This window comes from Vombatus ursinus, unplaced genomic scaffold (assembly GCF_900497805.2).
Source record: "Vombatus ursinus unplaced genomic scaffold, bare-nosed wombat genome assembly UNPS02009062.1, whole genome shotgun sequence".
Lineage (NCBI taxonomy): Eukaryota > Metazoa > Chordata > Mammalia > Diprotodontia > Vombatidae > Vombatus > Vombatus ursinus.
The window spans coordinates 6158043-6181501 of NW_020948840.1; the positions used below are offsets into that span (position 1 = coordinate 6158043).

Sequence of the window (23459 nt, forward strand, 5' to 3'; positions counted from 1 at the left end):
TCCTTCCTTGGAGCCTACACAACTTACCAGAGATTTAGTTACTATCTAAGCATGCAAAGTTCTGATAACATGCAAGTTCTTCCCATGGCAATTCTGAACCACTCTCATTTGGACTTAAACTCCTGATTTATACATGCTTCACAAAGAAATATCTGCTTTATTTATTTTTCCCCAATATGTTAAACAGCTCTTTGCCAACAATGGCTCTCCATCACTATCAATAACAAATACTGACTGAGCTCCTTCTATCGATTAGGTACTCTCACCCCTGCCACTCCTGCTCTCCTCCCTGTCCTGGCCACCCACCTATACACAAAACACGGCTGCAGCTTCTACCCTTGGTGGCATGACTATGTGGTCAAAGAGGAGGTCTGGAGGGGAGTTACAAAGAACAAGGCCCTCATTCATGAATGTGTTTATAAAAATGTGTGTCAACCGCATGATGAAACTCAAAGCCTTAGTGCTTAATGAGAAATATGAGTCAGTACCCAAGACAGCAGAAGGTCTGGGAGTTCCCAGTGTTTACGGAAAATTGCTCGAGTCCTGGGGCCTAGTGTGAACACAGAATGTGCAGCATTACTGGGGCCTTGGCTTGAGCAACACCCTTGGAGGGCCTGGGCTTGCCTAAAATGAAGCCCTGAATTGATGTAATAAGACTCCAGAAAGAAGGGGCCAGCTGTTCACGTCCCAAAATGAGCTGGCTCTAACTGCTATTCACAAGGTTAATGACTTTCCGGACTTGCAGAAACCCTATGGGCAGACTTCATCTTTGAGAAACTGTCAGATACCCGATTTGGAAATCTGTGAAGTTGTGGGATGAGAATGCTCTTTTAAACATACACTCAGTGTCTCTTTAGTTGGAGGGATTGAAAGAATTGCAGAAATCTTCTAATACCCCTTTAGATACATTCACTCCTACTTCTCAAAGAGGCTGAGGCCACTGTAAGTAATGGGGCAAGGGGGTGGAGGTGGAATGGGGGAGAAATTAAGTCTAGGAACTTGGTCAACATGGTCACAAGGCACTCCCTGAAATTAGAAATGATCTTTTCAAATCAGGGGATGATTCCGTCTCTCTGGTCTTGTGTTTGCATGTATTATTTTATACCCTCACCTATAAAGGTGATTCTTCTAAAGCACAGAAAGGCACACACTATGCTTCTTCCATCCCTCCATTCCCCTGTATCCACCCCTTCAGGTAAACAATGGAATTCTCTTAAATCTAGGCCAGACTTTCAACCCTAATTACAGTCAAGAGAGAGAATTAGTACAAACACCTAAGCTAAAAGAATTGAGTAAAGAACTCATTAAAAAGTAACTCAGGCAAATCATAAGCAGGCATGAATATATCTTCAGGTCCTAGGCATAAGTCAGATAGCCAAGAAAGTATCCCAGTCAATCAGATAAATTATAGGTGTGTCTCATTCTACAATGGATATGTTTCTGAAATATAAATCACAGGAATGTATATGGAAAGCCTATATCACATTGCTGCCGTCTTGGGGAGGAAGAGAGAAAGGGAGGGGCAGAAAAATTTTAAACTCAAAAGCTTATGGAAGTGATTGTTGATAAATCAAAATAAATTAATAAAAAATTAAAAAAGAAATATAAATCACATTTTTGCAAATCTAATTCAATTTTTCAGAACCAAACACAGTAACTTGCACATAGTGGGTACTCAAAAAAAATTTAGTGAATTATTTTAAATGCACTAGGAGGAGTCCAACTAAAAATTTCTTTGAAAAGAATCCCTTTGAAATGTGAAGTTACCTCAGTATAACTTCTCTATAAATTCAGATTTCTGCATGTCAGTTTTTTCTAGAGGGTGATATATCTGTGCTCAAAGGGGTGTGGAGTGGTAGGCTGGGACATACAGAGGTCACATTTCTCAAGAACCTTCAGACCCACACCTGCATGGTGAGTTACAGGGATAAGAAGTGACTCTGCTTAGCCGAGGCAAATAAAAATGACCAGAGGTACATTAAGAATAGATTTGGCCCTAGGACAACATGATCACAAGGAGCAACTTCCAAAACCTGGGGATAGCAAAGGAGGTAAGAGCCCCTTCCAGTATTCTACTCATCTGTCTCAGGGGAGCAGTGCTTCAGTCCTGGCCAGGACAACCAAGGTTATCTACACTCTCCTGGTGAGTAGGTCCATGATATTGGCAGGTCACAGTCTTTTTGCAGTGTCAGAACAGAAGCTGGGAACAGGGAGGGGGAACCCTGGGTGGTTCTGAGATATTTAATAACCTGAGACTTGAGAACTATAATTTTTGAGCACTGTTCTAGCACATGCACACGCGCACGCGCACACACACACATATACACAAAGAGATATTATTAAAGACATAGTAAAAGAGATATGCTTGTCTTTAACCTGACACATGCAAATCCACACATACAGAAAAGATAAATGAGGGGTAGTCATTTGCTTTTACAAAAGGATTCTTCACTTTTCAAAAGACTTCCTCCAAGGGTTCTGTTAACTAGCTGTCTGCTGTGCACTGCTCAAATTATCTGAGATCTACAAGACTGCTATGGTGTACAATGGAGGTGCAGGGTGTGGCAGAATGGGTTTCCATGCAGCCCTTGCCCTCCCTCCACCTGGGCAAACACCCTTGGTGGCTGGCAGTGACGGGGAAGGTGGCACTCACAGTATCTTGAGGATCTCTACGTAGCAGCCCAGGATGCGGTCGGCCTGGGGGCTCAGCTCGATGCTCATGGTGCTACAGGTGGGGCTGACCATGAGGCAGTCAATGAGGTTGGGCTCACTGTCGTTGCCAGCACTGGCCGTCATCTTCTGGTTGGCAGTGTTGTTACGCTCTACCTCCACGTGAATCTCATTGGAAGTGACAATGACCGACTTGAGGCGGGATTCGGACAATGTTGCCTCCTGACAGACGAGGTCGGGGCTTGTGTGGAGAAGGCGCAGTGGTAAGTTGGGTTTCCGGTCACATTGCTGCTGACAGCCATTGCGGATTTCTTTCAGGCTTGGAGAATTGTCTCGGCTGTGGTAACAGATTGGGGAAAGGATGGTTTTTAGAAACAAGAGAGCTTGGGGATTACCACTCTACACCTGGAGCTCAGAAAAGTACAAATAATCAATATCTATATTCCAAAGTCACCCCTTCCAAGAAGCCTTCCCTGGTTAACCTCACCCCCCACAGATTGTACCCTCATTTTCAACTCTTTTCTCTGTGTATTTGTACAAGTGGTCTCTCCACTGACACCCTCATCTCCCAGGGCTTGGCATACACTTCCTCCTCATCTCCACTTCTTAGAGTCCCTGCCTTCTTTCATGGTGGTATCTCTTCACCATTCTTCTTCCCACCCCCAAGTAACCTGTAACTTGTTTGTATAGTGTACTCATCTGTGTCCATGTTAATGCCAGGAAATGAGAGTTCCTTGAAGGCAGGAACAGATACCTTTTGTCTTTTGTATTGCCAGTGACTAGTACAAGATCAGACACATGGTAGGCTCTTAAAACAGATTTGCTGAAAGGAACTAAACTGGCATTCTCTAGCAGTGATGTGCACTTTCTATCACTAGAGTCCTCTGCTAACAAATTGGAAAGTCTTGCGTTAGCCTGATTATAGACTCAGGAGGTAGCAAGGTATAGAAGAAAGAGTACTGGCTCTAGAGTCAGCAGAACTGGGTTCAAATGCCACCTCTGTAATTTAAAAATTATTGGACTATCTGAAAGCCATGATCAAAAAAAGAGCCTAGACATCATCTTTCAAGAAATTATCCAGGAAAACTGTCCTGATATTTTAGAACCAGAGGGCAAAATAGAAATTGAAAGAATCCACCGATCTCCTCCTGAAAGAGATCCCCAAAGGAAAACTCCTAGGAATACTGTAGCCAAATTCCAGAGTTACCAGGTCAAGGAGAAAATATTACAAGCAGCCAGAAAGAAACAATTCAAGTATTGTGGAAACACAATCAGGATAACACAAGATTTAGCTGCTTCTACATTAAGGGTCCACAGGGCATGGAATATAATATTCCAGAGAGCAAAGGAGACAGGATTACAACCAAGAATCACCTACCCAGCAAAACTGAGTATAATCCTGCAGGGGAAAAAATGGTAATTCAGTGAAATAGAGGACTTTCAAGCATTCTTGATGGAAAGACCAGAGTTGAATAGAAAATTTGATTTTCAAATACAAGACTTGAGTGGAACATGAAGAGGTAAGCAGGAAAGAAAAAATCATAATAGACTTATTAAGGTTAAACTGTTTACATTCCTACATGGAAAGATGATACTAGTAACTCATGAGACCTTTGTCAGTATTAGAGTAGTTGGAGGGGAAAAAATTATATGTATGTGTATATGTATATATATATATATATATAGATATAGATATAGATAGATAGATAGATAGATAGATAGATAGATAGATAGATATAGATATAGATATAGAGGGCACAGGGTGAGTTGAAAATGAAAGGGTCATATCTGGAGAATAAAATTAAGGGGTGAGAGAGGAATATACTAGAAGAAGGAGAAAGGGAGAAGAAGAACGGAGTAAATTATCCCACAAAAAAAAAAAACAAACAGAAAAGAAAAGGCTCTTACAGTGGAGGGGAAACGGGGGAAGGTGAGAGGGAATGAGTGAATCTTATTCTCATAGGATTTTACTTAAGGAGGAAATAACATACACACTCAATTGGGTGTGGAAATCTGTCTTACCCTACAGGAAAATGGGTGGGGAAGGGGACAAGAGAATAGGGGAATGATAGAGAGGAGGGCAGATTGGGAAAAGGAGTAATCAGAAGCAAATACTTCTGAGAAGGGACAGGGTCAAAAGAAAGAATAGAATAAATGGGTGGGCGGGATAGGATTAAGGGAATAGAGTTAGTTTTTCACAGCATGTCTACTATGGAAGTGTTTTGCATAACTGCACATATATAGCCTATATTCAGTTGCTTGCCTTATCAATGACGGTGGGTGGGGAGGGAGGAAGGGACAAAATCTGAAACCCAAAGTTTTAAAAACACATGTTTTAAAAAAAATGTTTTCACATGCAACTGGGAAATAAGAAATACAGGAAATGGGGTACAGAAATCCATCCTGCCTTACAGGAAAATTGAAGGGGAAGGGGATAAGAGAAGGGGGGGAGAGATAGAAGGGAAGGCAGACTAGGGGAAGGGGTATTTAGAATGCATGCCATCTTGGGGTGGGGGGAGGGGCGAGATGGGATGAAAATTTGGAACTCAAAATCTTATGGAAGTAAATGTTGACAACAAAAAAAAAAATAAAAATTACCATTAAAAAAAAACAATAAATACAAATTCCACCTCTGTAATTTTAGGCAAGTCATTCAACCTCTCAGTCAACTAGCATTTATTAAATGCTTAATATGGGCGAGGCACTATGCTAGGGGATACAAAGAAAGGCCAAAGATAGTCCCAGCCTCAATTTCTTCATCTGTAAAATGAAGAGGTAGGCTATGTACTCTGTCTCATTCCTTCCAGATCTATGATTTTATGACTTTAACTGCTGTCCAGGGACCAGCCAGGTCAACTTAGCTACCAGGTTATACATTGTTGGAGGATACGAAGATCATCAACTAAAGTCTGAGGGGCTGTGAACTGCCACAGGTGGAGCAAAACATCCACACTTGATGCCCTCCATCCTCCAGGACCAGTTCACAGACCATACTCAAGTGCTCAAGAAGTACTCAAGAAGACCATAAAGTTTGTATTGTTTATTTTTCCTAATTTCCTTGATCTTTAGTGACCTGCTATGTATTTCCTGAGCCTCTTAGAGGCACTGTGGTGTAGTGGAGAACAAAGCGGACTTAGGAGTAAGAAAGACCTGGATTCAGAAAGCCACCTCCCATGTGTGATACATATGATCCTGAGCAAGTCACTTGACATCTCTGTATGTCAGTTTTTTATTTGTAAAATGAGGGTGTTGGAGGTTAAAGATCTTTCCAGTTTTAAATCCATGATTCTAGGATCCTTTGATCCACTCTTTTTGGGACATCTTTTTTTTTTCCTTTTTAAAAAATTAGCTGGATTTTGAACTTGGGAAGACCTGAATTTGAATTCGGTCTCAGATATTACTAGCTTTATGACCCTGGGCAAGTCACTTAACCTTTGTCTGCCTCGGTCTCTTCATCTGGAAAACAGGGTTAATAATAGCACCGACCTCCCAGGGTTGTTGTGAGGAACAAACAAGTTAATATTTGTGAAGCATTTTGCAAACTCTAAAGCACTATGTAAATGGTAGCTGCTTTCATCCTCATCTTCATCATCTCCCCAACAACGGTTAATATAGAAATGTACTGAACGTAGCTGATTGAAAACAGAAATTCTTTGTTTAACTTTCCTGGACCTAGCACATCGCCTTTTACGTAACAGACACTGAATAAAAGTTTCTTGCCTATTGAATGAATTAAATACTGGGGGCCGATGGCCCATAACACAATTCCCATGGGGTCCATTTCACAGACTATCCCTAGTTTCTTCATTTCCTCGCACCAGTCTCATCTCATCACTGCCCAGCCCTTCTCTAACACTTAATAAATGAATTTGTCTATCTTTTCCTTTACTGATATAGTTCTCTTATAGGTAAGGTCTCTCTTCACCCTCATCATCTCTCAGCATATCCAAATCCAACCCATCCTTCAAAGCCCTGCTTATGTGTCACCTCCTTCAGCATCAAATGAGATAATGTATGTAAAGAGCTTTGCAAACCTTAAGGCTCTATATAAATGTCAGCTAATATCATTATCCCTGATTACTCTTGAGTCTGCAGTGATCCCTCCTTGCTCTGACATCCTATTGTACTAGGATGTGTTCCTCATAAGAGTGTACCGTTTTGTGTTTGCTCCCCAAATGCTTCATATAAGTCTTTCTTTTTCATTCCAGTGAGGTCCCTGAGGGTAGAAGCTGAGGCATAATCTCATGCATCTTTGTATCACCACCATCAAACCCACTCTTATTCCTCCCACTGAACCCAGGACACTGCAAAGAGTAGGTGCTTAAATACTTATCTACTGATGAAAGTCAATTATTAAAATTTTCATCTATGGAGCTTAAATCTGCTATTTATTGCTCCCATAGCATGACCTACATTCTACTCATATTGACCATTCTTTGAGCCCTTGAGCTAAACACATGGCAGGTTACAGCAAGTCCCTTGTATGGTTGAAGGGGGATTCTACACAAAAGCCTGTCCATCCTGTTCCTTTCTACTACAATATGAGCTCCTTAAAGACAGGGACTGTTGTTTTTGTCTCTACATTCTCAGTGCCTAGAACACAGCAGAGGCTTAATAATGTTGAATTGAGTTGCATTCTACCATGAAGCATTAAATGTGAATCATTTTCTATACAGCCTTGAGCTTTTGGGAGAAAGGAGGTAATACAAGTTAAATACAATAATATTTCCATTTATCTGAAGGTCACTTATCTAGCAACTTCAGCTGTTTGGCATATAGCTAAGAACCCTGAAGCAAGCAAAAAAAAAGTTTCCTAAGAAGCCAATGTAGAATCTACCACTTACAAGAAGTTATGTGACCTTGGGCATGTCATTTGACTACTATAAGCTATGTTTCCCTTTTCTTTTAAAACAAAAGTTTATACTAAGTAATCTCTTAAGATCCCTTCCAGTTCTAAAGTCTACGATCCTACACCCCTATGATACCAGAATTGAGGCAAATATTCAAACTGGGTCTTCAAATTTGACTAGTGAGGGAACAGGAATGGATTAAAAAAAAATTACAACAAACAACCATCAAATAATCCCATTTAATTTACCAACTTAAAGTTCAATATTGTAAAAGCTATTTTTATTTTAAAAATTGTCTGCATTTTGCACTCTGTCCTGCCCTCCTCTAGAGACTAAGGGAGAAGTTTTGTGCCCTCAATGCAGCACCCCATCCACTGTCAACAGAATGCAGAACTCCTCCAGGAAACCCACCAGTCATTTGTGAGACCTCAAGCCTGGTGCCACAGGAAGAGCTGTCTTTTGCTTTTGTAGACCCAGGAGTGGTGACACAAGGTCACCAAGAAGCCCTTCCCACCAAACTTTGCAAAAACAGTATGATATCCTTCTCTAGAAGGGAAGTTCAGTGATCCATAGGCCACACATCTAGGTCATTTAGCTGTAAACTCCAAATGCTATGGCCATCCTTACAGGGCCAGGATCTTGTGGGAGTCACTTTATAGTTAGATTTCTCTAAGGTCCACTTAAGGGATGCTTCTGGATGATTCATCTTGTAATCACAGTCTTATAAATATTTTTAAAAAATTCCCAACCTCCAAATCATTTCCTGTCTGGAAATCTCTGGAGATGTCTGATTAGTAAAATGAATTCAACTGGAGTTCTCTTTTATTTACTAGTCAAAAGGAGATGGTTGGGTCTTGTTTTAGGAGCTAGGTGGCACAGTGTATGAAGCAATGGGCCTAGAGTGAGGAAGACCCAAGTTCAAATCCAGCCCAGACACCTACTAGCTGTGTGATCCTGGGCAAGTCACTTAACCTCTGTTTGCCTCTTTTTCCTCATCGGCTAAACAGGAATAATAATAGCTCCTCCTTCTCAGATTTGTTATGAGGGTCAAATGAGATAATAATTGTAAAGTGTTTAGCATTGGCAGTCAGTTTAGTCAGTGCTATATAATGTTAGCTATTGTTATTATTATTATAATAATAAATGGGATACTGAGCTAAATTGGATCTCATCCTGGCTCTGCCACTGACTTTTTAGATATTGCAGGTCATGCTCTCTCCTTTCGTAATTTCCCAACCTAGACAGTGGAATGAGAACCCTCTACTTTTTCTAATTCCAGCTCTCTCCCATAAGTCTGTGAAAATCCCAAGGTGACTTTTAATAGGTGCATAAAGGCCCTCTGAGATCAGCACAAACAGAGGGGTGGTGCTCCAGCTCTCCTTAATCCAATCCTATCTGGCCTAAGCTTTTGAGAGGCTCCTGAAGCATCCTTTGATTGGGCCCATGCCTGTGTGTGGCCCTGGGCCTGCAGGGCCGAGGAAAGAAAATGATTCTCACTTACTCTTCTCCCACTTTATGCCCTAGTACTAGATAAAAACAGAGCAGGGAACCCCATGCCTTGCTAAGCTGGAGATCCCAAGGATGAATCACAGACTTAAGAATGAGCAATTGGAGGACACAAGCGTGGGAAATAGAGCATGCTCAGAACTGCTAACAAGGTTACAATTCACTGGGGGGCTACCGCATTTCAAATGAATTTGGGTCAGCAGCAGTAAGGGCTGCTTCCAGCAGATCAACATGACCAAGGACAAATGCCTGCCATCCTAGTCTCTGCAGCTGCTGCAGTTCTTACCTTCCTTTCCAAGAAGCAGCTCCTATAATGACCTAGCTAGTCCCTGGACTGCTTGGCACAGAATGGAATCCCAACATAGCATATAGATAAGCATGCAGAAAGCCTAGACAAACCTCTTAGCTGCAGATGACAAAGAAACTGTCCTAAGAGTTCGTGTAAAGGTTACAGCTGTGTGTGTGTGTGTGTGTGTGTGTGTTTGAGGGGGCCTGAGAGGGAGAACATAGACTCTGGGGTATTTATGAGTGTGTTTCATTGGGATATTTAATGAACTTGATCTCTATAGGATGTAGAAGTTTGCCCTGCCAAGACCACCAACACAGCTCTATTCTTAGGACCATAGCTCAGAGCCCACCCCCATATGCTACCAACATCAAGGACTCAGCTGTCTTAGGACCCATTTCTTAAATCTGAGCTAGGAGGCCTCAGGACAAGCCTCACTGCCCAGACAGTGACCTCAAGGTCCATGACCAAACCTCAAGGTCCATGACCAAACCTCAGGGCCCAGTTCTGCTCCCCTGTTCATGCTCCAAACATAGCTGCCTGAAGGACAGAACCTATCTTAACCCCTCCCAGGAAAGAAATTTGGGGCAAGAGGACAGATCTCTCTTCTTAGTCATAATAATCACATGTGTACATGTTATATGCAAGAGAGAATATAGCTCCACACCTTGTAAGTCTTCTGAGGTTATCTATCCCAACTGTAATACCTTCAGTCTAGTTAGAGCATGGCAGGCATACCTGATAAGCTGTGGAACAATTTTAATAAAGATTTTAAAAGTGAATTTAGTAAAATCATCTTCACTTAAAAAAAAAACCAGACCAAACTTTTGCTTTTAAAAAAATCTATTTTTCAAAAGCCTTTAAATAAATGGGTAAATTAAGTGTTACAAATGCCTCTAAAGTGCCTACCTGCCTGAATCTGCACACAGCTCTGGCCTGGCAGGGAGAAAATGTGCTTGGTCTGCTTTGAGGGGGTCAGTTCACCCTGTTCTCCAAGTGAGGACCCTGCAGCTGCTGCAAATGGCTGAAAGCTGGCGCACTGTCTGTACTCTGGATGTGATAAATACTAATGATGCTGTAATCGGTGGCCCCATAGACTCTGGCTGCCCTTTACAACCCCAGTTGTCGAAGAAAAAAATTACTATCCAGAATGACCTTGGTTGGAGCTAGGAAAGGCTAACTGACCTGTTGATGAACTCTTCGTAGCAGGAGTAGATGGCAGCAAGGCAGACTGCAACCAGGTTGGGCAGGACCCGGGGATGGGGGCACTGTCCTGTGGGGCCGTGCATGCTAGAAAAGAATCGCATCCAGAAAACACTGGGATTACATGGAGTATCAGGATAGGGACATGATAAGAAACAGCGTTTTAGGCTGGATGGGTTAAGGTGACTAACAAAGGGTTTTGCCTAAAAATTTAGCTCAAATGGAGATATTCTCCTGTCCCAAACACCTTTTCTTAGGTCTGTGACATTCCTGACTAATGGGGTCAACTAATACTGCTTGTAGCAGAAGTTCTAACCAAAATGCATTTCTTTTGGACAATATTCTGTGGTCTAGGTTGTTAATTTTAGAAAATACATAAGCAGTTTGGCATAGAAGCTAGATAACCAGTTTTAGAGTCAGAAGACCTGGATTCAAGTTCTGCTCTTACTGAAAGAAGCTTAACCTTTCAGTGCCCCAGGCCACTAAGACATTATTAAGTTGCAGATCTACATTGACAGGAGCAGTTTCCTCACTGGGGGTTCTCCAGTGCTGGTTCAGAGTTACTCACTAGGGATTCTTTGGGAAAAACTTTGATTCCACTCATGTTTGAGTAAAAAACAACAACATTTGAATTCAGTTCATTTCAGCGGCTGGTCTTATTTTTGGCTTCATGGTTCATTTCAGGTCAACTTCCTGGTCAGAACTAGGGCATATGATGAGCTCAGCGATGGGATCCCCCTCTCTCAACTCCCTACTGCCCTCCCAGCCCCTCTGGCATCTCCAAGCACCATCTGCTCTTCAGGGATATGAGAAGAGCAGGCTATCTCAAAGCTAAGAGACGGCAGATAGGGAAAGCCCAGAGGCAAATGAGGAACCAGGTGGTAGGGAGAGGGGTCGGTGTGGGTACAATGAGATACAGCTGAGGGAGGAAGGTCTCACTGACCTGTGAATAAACTTCTTTACCACCTCCATACCAGCATTCAGCTCATTCAAGGCAAGAATATACTCCTGAGTAAAGAGCCTCAGCCGTGGGCACTTCCCAAAATCCTGCAGAAAGGAGAGGAAAGGACACGCTAAGAAACAAGGTCAGTGTGGGCTCAGCTAACTAACTAGGTTCTAGGGTTGAGCACAGGCCATTGACATAACCCCAACACAACACATTTGTGTGGACATGGTCCTCCCTCTCCCATCCCTCCCCCCAACCCCCAGTCAGGTTCCCTGACGCTCACTCTGGTCTCTTTGGATGCGCAGGAAACACTTTCTAGTTAGCATATTAGTGACTGTAGTCAGGAAATGTGATTGGGAGCCCCAGTGACGGTAATACTCAGAGAAGAGAAAGAAGACCTGCCCCTCCCCCCAAGATAGGGGCAGGGGGATGGGGGGGCCTGCATTCTCGGATCTATCTTCTTGTTTCAGGCTTCCATACGTGACAGAAAGGAAGAGGAAATGGAATTCTTTCATTCCCTATTCAACTGAATCTGTTCAATTACCAGCCAGGTGGAAATAATCAGAGAAAACCATCTGTGAAACAGATTTTTATTTTTTTGCTTTCCAAATGAGAATATATTCATTCCAATTATGACCCAATGACTCTTCTACTTTTTAACTATCCCAATTTCAATCCCTTCATTCTAACTAGAGTGTGGAAGGCACAACTGGTCAGTTATGCAGAAATCTTGAATAATACAGATTTCTAAAAGTGAGATTTTGTAGAATTGATTTACTTTTTTTAAAAAATGTCAATAAGAGTGCGATGAATAATACTTAGTCACTTGGAGTTTCCACATTTTTCAAAAAGGAGTTATCTACCCTTAAACAGAATGGAATCTCTTTGGGCCAGTGGTTTTCCTCTGCTATCACATGCTAGGCAAATAAGAAAGCTAGAAGTTCATTTCTTGCAAGAGGGTCAGAAGGCATAGAAGAAAGCAGTGAGGAAACTGATATTCCCTCAAAGGGTGTCAGGAAACGTGTCAGAAAAGTGGTAGGCAAAAGGGATTTCTGGCCAGTGATCAGCTGTCTCAGAATCTCACAGCTAGAAGGAACTCAGAAGTCATCTTGCCCAACCAGTCCCTGAGCAAGCACTCCCACTGAATCTGTGCTAGCCATGGCCTATCAGCACTGATGAGCTAGGAGGTTCCCTAGGCCCATACCCCTTAACTCAGGGTGGATTAAGAAAGACTTTGAAGAATTTTAGAAGGGCTAGAAGGATACAGCAGGGTGCAGGGAACTAAGAATGTTCCCTAGCATCCTGAGACACTGTTAGTAACTGTTGCTCCTGCCTCTTAAGAGGTGGCAAATCCCTTGATCATATAGGAGCAAATGGTTGAGAGTCAGCATGACATAGGAGGACAAGCAGGTGAGAGGGTCTATGTTCAAATCCTAGCTCTGTTATTTACTATCTGTATGATGTAAAGCAAGTCACTCAGCCCCTCTGGGTCAGTCCCTTTAGGGGTTAGTCCTCCTTTAAGGGGGTCTAAGAATCATAAATTCAGTGCTGGAAGCGTTGGTCTCTAAAGGTCTTTCCAGTTCTGTATTCTAAAATTCTAAAGGATGGAGGTCAGGAGAAGGGCAGGATACAGAGACTTAGGAGCACTGCTGCATGCACAGTCATACCAAGGATATTCCTTCTGGCTTAGGTTGGCTCCAGATATTCAGCGGATCAAGAGCCCACAGGACCTTCATCAGCATCAACAGGAAATCAGAATTAAATTGTAATTGGTGCACTTTGACCTGGCACCTTTGGTTTATGGTAAATGCTACAGACAAACAGCTTAGGAAAGGATCAGTGGAGTATGGAAAACAACCCATTACAAAGAGTGTGTAAGGGAGGAATTGTGTGTGGATGAAAGGGAAATGATGTCTGAGAGGGAGCCATGTGCAGCAGGCAGTTATGTGTGTGAGTGGGTGAGAGAGGAAGAGGTGGGTATGGTGCATGTGACTGAGTGTAATTTGAAAGGAGAGAGAATGAGGGAAAAAATAGAGAGAGAGAGAAAAGAGAGAGAGGGATGGACCTCAAAGCAGAGGGGAGACAGCAGTGAGCGGGAGGAACAATACCGACAGACACTTAGCAAAGAGGCCTCCTCAACAGCCATAGGTGTCTGACTCCAACTTTAATTTCTATCAGCTAGCTTGGATTCAGGGCCCTTGACCACTGGCAGCTTCCTCTTCAGAGTACCAAGAATGGTGCTATTGATAGACATGTTAAGAAGACCAGTGCACTTTGAATTAAGACTGGCACTATTCATGACTGACACTTTGCTTCCCAGAAATTGAGGGTGAAAGTTGGATACTAAGTGTAGGCTTAAAGACAAGTATGAAAAAAAAAAAACACATTACAGACTCTGGCAGGCTGAACTGTTTCTTTCTTCTTTTTTTTGGTGGGGGAGGGAGAAGAGAGAACACAGAGACATATATGTGAAATGCTCAAATAAGTGAATGATTGGTTCCTCTTGGTAACAACACAAAACATCTAAGACTCTGAGCAAATTCTTTCTCCAAAGGCAGAGTTATATAGTGGATAGTGAGTGGGAACTTGTAGTCTAGGAAGAACTAGGTTTGAATCCTACCTCAGACATTTACTAGCTATGTGACTTACCAAGTTAGTCACTTAGCCTCTCTAGAACTCAGTTTCTTCATCTGTAAAATGAAGGACTCAAATAGAGACAGGTGCTCTTTTGTGATTCTTTTCAGCTTTAATTGCTATGATACTATGACTTTAGTGTTTGGGGCCATTCCTGGGCTGTGGACTTAGTGCCCACAGATTCAGTCTGTTTAAAAAAAAATATTGTTTAAATTTTTATATTCAGTTGCTGCATTATGATGACAATATATCCACTAATGGCTGCACAGGCCAGATTTACAGCATAAATGAATGTAGCTACCCTCTTCCTAGACCAGGACTTCTTAAATTTTTTCCACTTGCGACCCCCTCAGTGCTTCTTAAACTGTGTGTCACAACCCTATGTGGGGTTGCGACAAACAGTTTAAGAAGCATTGCACCAACAATATAGTCATCTACAGAGATGAAGATGATTAGGAGCAAGATTTAGAGACAGAGTCATCTAGTCCAGCCCTTTTGCTTTAGACATGAGGAAACAGAAACCCAAGAGAAATTAGATGGTTTGCCCAAGGTCATACAGGTAGGATTTGAACACAGGACCTCCATCTCCAAATCCAGTGCTTTTTAAGTACACTGCTGCTATGGCAGCAGCTACAATTAAGTTTGGTTCTGTCAGAGGCTGAGGGGCCAGGCAGACCAGATCAGTGGTCATCTAACTCTTTTACATGCTCTCTTATTCCTCTGCAAGAAAAAAAAAATGGAGATGCTTTACCCTGAGGTAAACTGCTATTACTGTTGCTACATTTCAGAAAGATTCATTGTTATGCTTTTAAAATGTAATTTCAACTCTCTAAGGAGAGATACACTTTACAAAAGCCCATCATCTCTCAAGTCACAGTGAGGATCTCCTGGGACCACCAGGAGCCTAGGGAACACCCTCTGAGAACCTTTAGTCTAGGCGATCTATTTATCTCTTTTGGCTTCATGACTTTATGAATACAGAGTCATCAGTAGTATGTCACGGTTTGCCACCAATAAGGAAAGGAAATTAAATGAAGCTACCCTACAATATGTTCTTTCTGTTGGAGTGAAATGAGTATTTGGAAAGGAAATTCCCTAAGAAAAAAGAAAGTATGCAATCTTCACCAGCTCACGTGTGACCCTACAAATTCTAAAGCTATGTGTCATTGTGGTCCATTTTCAGGTAGCTAATGACCACCTCCAGAAACATTTCTATTTCCATGAAAGTAACCACAAACAAGCAGGCATGAAGATTTTAAGGTTGTTTAACTTTTGACATCCTTTCTTTTAAGTCTGAGATCTAGTCTACTTAGTTTTCTCTGAATACAACGTCGAACCTCCTGTGTGTGTTCCTTTACATAGGTTTGTTCCCCTTGCCAGAATGGACTCTCCTCTTACCTTTACCTTATAGAACTGTCGGTTTTATTCAAGGCTCAACTCAGGTGCCACTTTGTACATGAAAAACATTATAATCTTATTCACTGCCAGAGCACTCTTCTTTGAAAATTAGTCTTATATATATTTTGTATTTGCTTTATCCATGTACATGGTATTTCCCCCCCGTTAAAAAAAAAAAAGAATACACGGTGTTTGAGGGCAGTTCATTTGTGTCAATGAATCCCTAGTGCCTAGCCCAGCGCCTCACATACATATTGTAGAGGCCTAAGAAATGACTGCTGAATGAAGCCTAAAAATAACCATCTCTCAACACTGTAGAATAATTACAGAACACTACAGAATATTCAAAAAGATATGGCTTGGGAGAAAGGGGCAGATAGTCCCAATCCATGTCTACGCCATGAATTCGACAAGTCAGGGTGAGGAGAAGTTCCTTTAAATAAGCATTATCAAAACACATATGTCCTCCAGACACCAGTTATGACTCAGAAAAGGTGTGGCTGCCAGCTCACACGGTGACCATGTGAGGACAAATGATTTTCTAGTTAACAAATATCCCCTGTTCCCTAGCAGGCAAGTCCAGAAGCCACATGGCCCTGCCCCACCCTGCCCTGCCCTTTGGCCTCTTCCTGATCACACTCAGTCAAACTCAAAAAGATGCAGAAACTTAGTAGAATCAGGACTCTCAGTCAACCTCAGAAGGAAGCAACACTGGTGATTACATTGCCCTTTTCTTTCAAATGTATTTCTCTCACACTAGATTTTGAGACATTTCAACAAACAAACATTTATTAAGCACCTACTCTGTACAAGGTCCCACACTCAAACAAGTCACTGGGACATGTTTATTTAGTTTGTGGGTAGCTCTTTTGGAGTGGGGAGCAGTAGGTCTCAGCCCTCAGGGCTTCAGTGGTCAGCCCCAAGTAGCAAATGTAAAGATGATGTCAGAAGCCAGAGAAAGGAAAAAGCCTTGTAGAAAAGCTTTTGCACACAGAATAAGTAACAACCAAAAATTATAGAGCATGATGAATTTTGCAAAAGAGTTTCATATACATTATGTCATTTGAGCTTCTTGACAACCCTATAAGAGGCATAATTATTATCCCCATTTTACAGATAAGGACATTGAAGTTCAGAAAGGTTAAGTAATCTTCCCAGAGTCACACAGCCATCAAGGGTTGGCAGCAGCATTCAAACCCAGGCCTTCCTGCCTATATGTCAGTGCTGCTTCTCGGCTACCAACACCTTACAACCAGCTCAGATCTTTTAAGACCTGACTGTAAGGCCCAAGTCACACATCCTTTTTCTTGCAAGTCAGGGACCTGCCTCTATATATTTCTTTCCTATTCTTAGAGAAACATAGCTTTACCTCCCGCTTTGGTCATTTAGCATTCCTGCTGGCACTAGATGGGCCTTACTCAGGTGTAAGAAAAGGTGAATGTAATGAAACAACCTGTCTGGTTCTTCTCCTCACAAACAGAAAGCAAGCCCTTGGTTCCATCCTTTCTGGTCTCAAAATTAGGTTACCAGGTGGCTATGAATTTTTGTCTTATACAGGGCTTCCTCCCAAATTGAACTGTTTGAACTTTAAAGAGACTAGACAGCTCTTTGCCTATTCACAAACAAAGGTATGCCCATGTCAGCCATGCCCAAAGAGAACCCTGGCCCTGCTGTTGACCTGAAGAGTGGGCAGCAAGAGGCTGGCTTCCTCACTGTATGTCCCTGAGGTCTCCCTAAATGCATCCACTAGGTACCGGTTTCCTTAACTACACAGAGGGGAGATAGTGGCACTCAGCAGCAGTGCCAGGGGAAGATGCTGCTGCTGATCAGCCCCCAACAGCGTGTAAGCAGAGGCAGTAGTAGCTTCTAGGCCTTCAAAAGCCTATCAGTACTGAGTCCTAGGCTCTCACTTGCCCGGCATGCTAGCTTCTTTGACCCTTATGATAGATGTGTTGACTATGGAACTTTGGCTCTTTCCATTTGAAGGCTACCATTCTCTCTGAGACTAGGGATTCCTGTTTCAATAGCCTGGGGAAAGATCAGAGTGGATTCGTTCCCTGAGGGAATGGGACATAAAGCAACTAAGTTTTGAAAGGGAGATTCTAGGCCAAAGAAGTATGGAGTAGGGGGTGCTGATCTGGAGAGGACCACAGTGAAGAAATTGAACAGTAATCTTATTATGAGGTCACCAGACACTTCATCAAGCAAAAAAATAAAAGGTGAATAGAGAGTTGGCAGTGAAGCTACCAAAGAGGATGAAAGCCTTTTGGGTAAAAAAGATCCATGGGGTTTAAATGACCAACAGTTCAGTGAGTCAGCAATGACACAACAGCCAAAGACAATTAATACGATCTTGGGCTACATTAATAGAAGTCTAATGTAGGGAGTGAGAGCCACTCCCTAGACCTTGATGTTCTCTGCCCTCGTTGGAACACATTTACAGTATTGTGTTAAGTTCTGGGCAATGTGTTTTGGAAAGGATATTGACAAAATGGAATATCTCCAGGAAAAGGGCAAACAGGATGGTGAGGGAGCTGGAAACTATGCCAAGTAAGGCTCTGTTGAATGAAATGGGAATATTCAGACTGGGGAAAAGAAACTGGGTATGGATGATTGAGTGGGGGGGGGGGGAAGAGAAGGGATTTAGGGCAGAATAGGTATCTTCAAGTATATGAATATATTCATCATGTGAAAGAGGGTTTAGGCTTGCTCTGCTTACACTTAATGGGCACAGCTCAAAGTAATGGGTAAAGGTTATAGGAGGCCTAAATTAGAACAGTTCAAGAATAGAAGGTGTGGCCTCAAAAGACAGGGAACTCCCTGTCTCTAGAATTGCAGAAAGCGAGGGCGACTGTCAGGGATGCAATAGAAAGAGTTTCTGAATTAGGTGGGAAGTTGGACTAGATAACCTCGAGGGTTCCTTCCAATTCTAAGTCTATGATTCTATGAGGTAGAGAGGAGTCAGCCACGAATGGAAGTGTAGGCTGGACCCGGAATTGTGCTCAGGAAAATTGGGATACCTAAGGATGAGCCTAGCTAGAAGAAAAGGCCACAAGAAGAATGACTTCCACTAGAGTAACATAAGACCAGAACTCATTCATTTCATTCTTCCATGCCTTTGCCTGTCCCTTACCACCATCACAAAAAATCAGGGTGAGGGGTATAAGAAGAGCATAAAGCAGACCTTTGGAAATGATACCTACCTAACCAGGAGGTTCACCTTCACCACTGCTTCCTAAAATAATCTAATTAGCAACCTCCAGGCAATATTACTACCCCCACAACAGGAATTTCTATTTCAAAGGAAATGATCCTGTCTTTGCAAAAGACGAAGAAAAAAAGGGTGCCAATCTAGTCAATCTCCAACTACAGAATAGAATTGAGTGAATTTCAACATGCATGACCTGATAGTGGGCCAATTCTATTACTGTTTTGGTTTTGCCTGAGATAGGTGACCAGCTTTTTCAAATGGTTGTCCTAATGAGGGCAACATGATTCTTTTTTTTTAAAGACTAAGCTGTCAACCTATTGCCTAGAGTTGTATAAGGTGATCAAAGCAGGCAGGATATCCCCAACTGGGGTTGGGGATAGCAAGCATCACCTACAGAGCAACCAACGGCCTGTACTTCCTATTTACCTAGGAGGAACTTACCATGTTGTGTTTGAGGATTCTCTGTACCACTGGTGTGAACACTTCTATGACCACCATGGACCGAGGGCGTTCTCTGCAGTGCTGTGGGGAGGAAAACACTTGGTTAAGCACAGATCAGAAAAGCTCCTATTAATTAAGAGCAACCTGGCGCCCCTTTTACTCATGACAAAGAGAAAGTCACTGATACCCGGCAGGGGATGGATTATAATAATAACCCCCCTGTGCGCCCCCCCCCCCCCCCCCCCCGACTTTGGCTTCTTGATCAGGGAAAGTAGCCTGGAGAAGGACATTGGATATGTGGTGTTATATGCATCTTAGTCAAAGTCTGGCCATGACATTGAGGTGGCTAGGCTGGCTGCTAAAGATCCACTAAGACCATATAATCCCTTTAAATATTCTTCCCCTGATGAACAGTTAGGGGGGTGGGTTAGGGGAAACTCACCAGGCGGGTGAAACTGACTTTCATCTTAGGAAGCAGATGTGCTCCTACAGACTGTGCAGGATTGTGTCTCTCTCTCTCTTCTCTACTCCCTTCCCAAAATTGTACCCTCATTCCACCTTTAGCTCCAAAAGGGAAAATGAGACTATGTCCTCATATTTCTCTCATGCCTTATTCTAAAAAGTAGACGAAGAGTCAAAAGGCAAAGAAGCATGCCCTGTGCATATAGCTGGAGATCGGGGCTGAGAATGAAACCTTTTTCTTCAAATATCAGAAATGAATTCCTATTTTAATGTCTGCTTGCATGTTAAATGAAGAAGAAATAAGAAGAGAAGGGGGTTCATATGCAGTATCTGTACCCCTTTACGTGTTTGCAGGAAACAGTAGCACAAATTTAAGTTTAGATTATATGAATGGGGAGTTGAACTGGCTTTTTTTAAGGGAGCCTAACTAAGCAGTCATTTGAAGCTACATTCTGGTGACTGACTCTTCTTCAAAGTATCACAACCACTGAAGGGACAATTTGGTCTCCTTCCTTCTCCCCTCCACCCGGCCATCCTACCAAGGGCTTGATCTACAAAAAATACTAAGTTTACCTTTGACACTGCCAGCCTGTTGAGTTTTCAGTCTGGGATAAATTATGAAACTAGATCAGGGGGCAGAATATTAAAAAAACTAAAAGCCATTTTCAGCTCACAGGTCATAAAAAACCAAGGGGCAGGCCACACTTGGCCCATGGGTTGTAGTTTGACAACCTTTGAATTAGTGCAATAAAAAGTATCTAGAGACCCTGTCACAGGTTTCCGTGTACACAGAAATGTTCACTCAAGCATACATATGCTCACAGATACAAATATAGGCAACCATAAACATACTCAGGAATATCCACACATGCATATGCACAATCAGGCATACATGTCCTCACGTTTGCATGCTCTGTATAATGCACACGCACACAAACATACAAGTGGTTGTGAGATTACAGCATGTGTCATACAAAGCTAGTGTTGTTAGCTATTCCTGTGCTCTGTAACATTAACATGCAAGCCTCTGCAGAATAAGACTTGCTTGTGAAGAAGGGACAGTAGTGACAAGTGAGACAGAAGACGCAAAGTCACCATCTAAAAAATGCTTTCTTGGAAGCCACTTACTTCCCTATAAAAGAAATGACCTTTCTTTACTATTCAAAATTTCCACCACTTCTATAATGAAGCAAAAGAACACCTTACACCCCCCTACCCCACCTTTACTTCATATTATATCTTTCCCCAACACAAAAGAGACCTGAGCCACAAACCATTTACCTATGGCAACACTTTTGTGATCACAGTGTCTTTCTGCTATCTGTACCGGGGTCCTTTAAGGGCTATCTCACTAGGGTTTCAAGACCAGACTTCCATTTACGGAACAGGGACTGCATGTTGATAAGTCTCTAGCCCACAATGAGTTCTCATCACAAGTCAACTTCTGCTTATGTGTATGTGGATTATCCATTGAAAAAATTTAAGCCCTGGCAGCTCCCCTGAAGCCTGGTTGCTTATGAGCTCTGGCTAGTTTGCACTCAGGGAAGGCAAATTCCCTTTATAAATGACTGGGACCCAATTTCATAAAGAAGGCAGTCTGCTTGCCAAACGATCTCTCTGCTATCTCCTAACAGATATGTAATGGAGTCCAAAGCCAAACATAACACTGGCTACTCTATTTGGGTATGCCATTTCTGAGTCTGTGTAATGGAAAGCTGACTGGAATCACTTGAGAAAGGGTACTCATTCATCCAATGCATGCTTCCTGAGTAACCTCCATCTTTGGGTTGACGTACACGACGCCCAGGATACTTCAACATGTGATGTGTGTATGTCATATATAAGGCACAGAAAGCTTCCAAGCAGAAAGAGAAAGATTTTGGAAACTGAGTCTCCTTTGGTACCTTGCAGAAAAATTCACAGAGGTCAGGTGGAGGGTGATTGTTTTCCAGCAAAGGAGCAATTGCCTGAAAAATAATGAACAGATATTTCAGTATGACACCTCAACAGGAATTCAGATAGAGCAGCAGTTTTCTTCTGAGAGGAAATATGGTCCCCCTGATAACAGATGGGTAGAAAAGAATCCTGTCCCTGCATTTTGAGGCACAAGGCTGATTATCACACTGAGTTACCTTAAAGCAAAGGTATTAAACTAGACTTGTGGGGGGAAGGGGGAGGCCCTGAGTACAGCCCAACAAGATTAAAATGTAACTGGGAAATATTTAACAAAACAAAACAAAAAATAAATAAAAAACAAAAAATATTAATCTGTGGCTTTCTAAGTCCATATGTAGCCCATTAGGGAGAGTCTGACATTACTATCTTAGAGCACTAGATTAAGAATTTGGAGACCCAGGTTCTAATCCAAGCTATACTACTTACTACCTGTGTGATCTTGACCAAATCATTTGATGTCTCTCAACCTCAAGATTCTCATCTGTGAAATGGAGGTGATAATACCTGCCCTCTCCACCTCACAAGGGTTCCACTGTATTCTCCCCTTGTTCTGACTACATCTGGGGTATGTTATTCAGTCCTGGGTATTTTATTTTAAAAGGGAAGTTAACAAGTTATAATATATCCAGAAGAAGGCAATCTATTTGATAAGAGGGGCTAGGGTTGTACAGCCTGGAGAAGAGAATACTTGGAGGAGACATAATCAATATCTTTAAATATATGAAGGGATAACTTGTGGAAGAAGTGTTAGATTTATTCTACTTGAACCTATGGGGCAGATTTCAGCTCAACATAAAAAAGACTTTTGCCTTTCAGTGGTAAAGAAGGCATTAAGATGGCATCTATATTATACTAAATAAACTATAATATGCCAACGAATCATAGAACCATGGAATTTCAGAGCTGGATGGGATCACCAAGGTCATCTTGTCGAACCTCTCCCAAAACAGCAATCTCCTCAAAAATATTCCTGCAATTGCCAAATAGACCCTGATTCAACACCTCCAGTGATAGAAACTCACTATATTCCAAGGAAGCTCATCTCCCTCACCCCTTTTTAAGCTTGTCATAATGGGATTTTATTTGGATTGACTGATTAAATTCAACAAATATTTGAAACTTTGCTACTTGGTACAAGGCACTGTCATTAAATTCTGAGCTCTTTCAGAGTAGGGACTGTCCTTTGCCTCTTGTTATATCCATGGTCCTTTGCACAATGGCCAGCACATAATAAATACTTGATAAATATTAATTGATTGATTGATAGGTGCTGTGAGGAATACAAAGTTGAATGAGATGGCTCTACCCTCAAGGAACTTGTAATCAGTTAGAATAAATAAAACAGGTACATAATATGGTAAGAATCTTAAGAAAGTGACAAAGTGCTTTAGGGATTGAGAAGAAAAATAAATTATATCCAAGTAGACAGCTTTAGCTGTGTAATCTTTCCATAGTTGGAAACTGTTCTGTGCCTCAGTTTCTTTACCTTTATAAAGAAGAGATTTAATGGTCTGTAAGGGCCCTTTTAGCACTAACATTTTCAATAACCTATAACTTCCTTTCTGATTCTCAATTTATTCACCTATAAAATGAGGATAATACTTAGTCTATCTGACTCACATAGGGTCCACTGAGGTTATCATTCCTCTTTTAACAACTCTAATTGCTAGGAAGATGCTTGTGAGGAAGCTTTAAACAACAATACATTATTATCGTCATATGACACCTTGCAAAACTGAGACTGTGCCAGTAACTTAGAGACTGTGAGGAGGAGGCGATTGCTCAAAGCCTTCAGGTTAGATACCATCTAGAGACGGAAACTACCTTATTTTACATAAGGCCCTGCGGATAATGTGTGTGTGTGTGTGTGTGTGTGTGTGTGTGTGTGTGTGTGTG

General features: G+C 42.0%; 1 protein-coding gene across 3 annotated transcripts in view; it reads right to left on the reverse strand.

The window, feature by feature from the left end:
* The window catches only part of CMIP (c-Maf inducing protein), a 268371-nt gene that overhangs the window by 29557 nt on the left and 215355 nt on the right, over positions 1-23459 (reverse strand). For all 3 annotated transcript variants that reach the window (XM_027850397.1, XM_027850398.1, XM_027850399.1), the window contains exons 6-10: positions 21512-21574; positions 19146-19226; positions 11459-11562; positions 10498-10602; positions 2654-3007 (exon numbers count right to left, since the gene is read on the reverse strand). In XM_027850397.1, coding sequence (XP_027706198.1) covers positions 2654-3007; positions 10498-10602; positions 11459-11562; positions 19146-19226; positions 21512-21574 — 707 coding nt within the window. The remainder of the gene's footprint in view (positions 1-2653; positions 3008-10497; positions 10603-11458; positions 11563-19145; positions 19227-21511; positions 21575-23459) is intronic.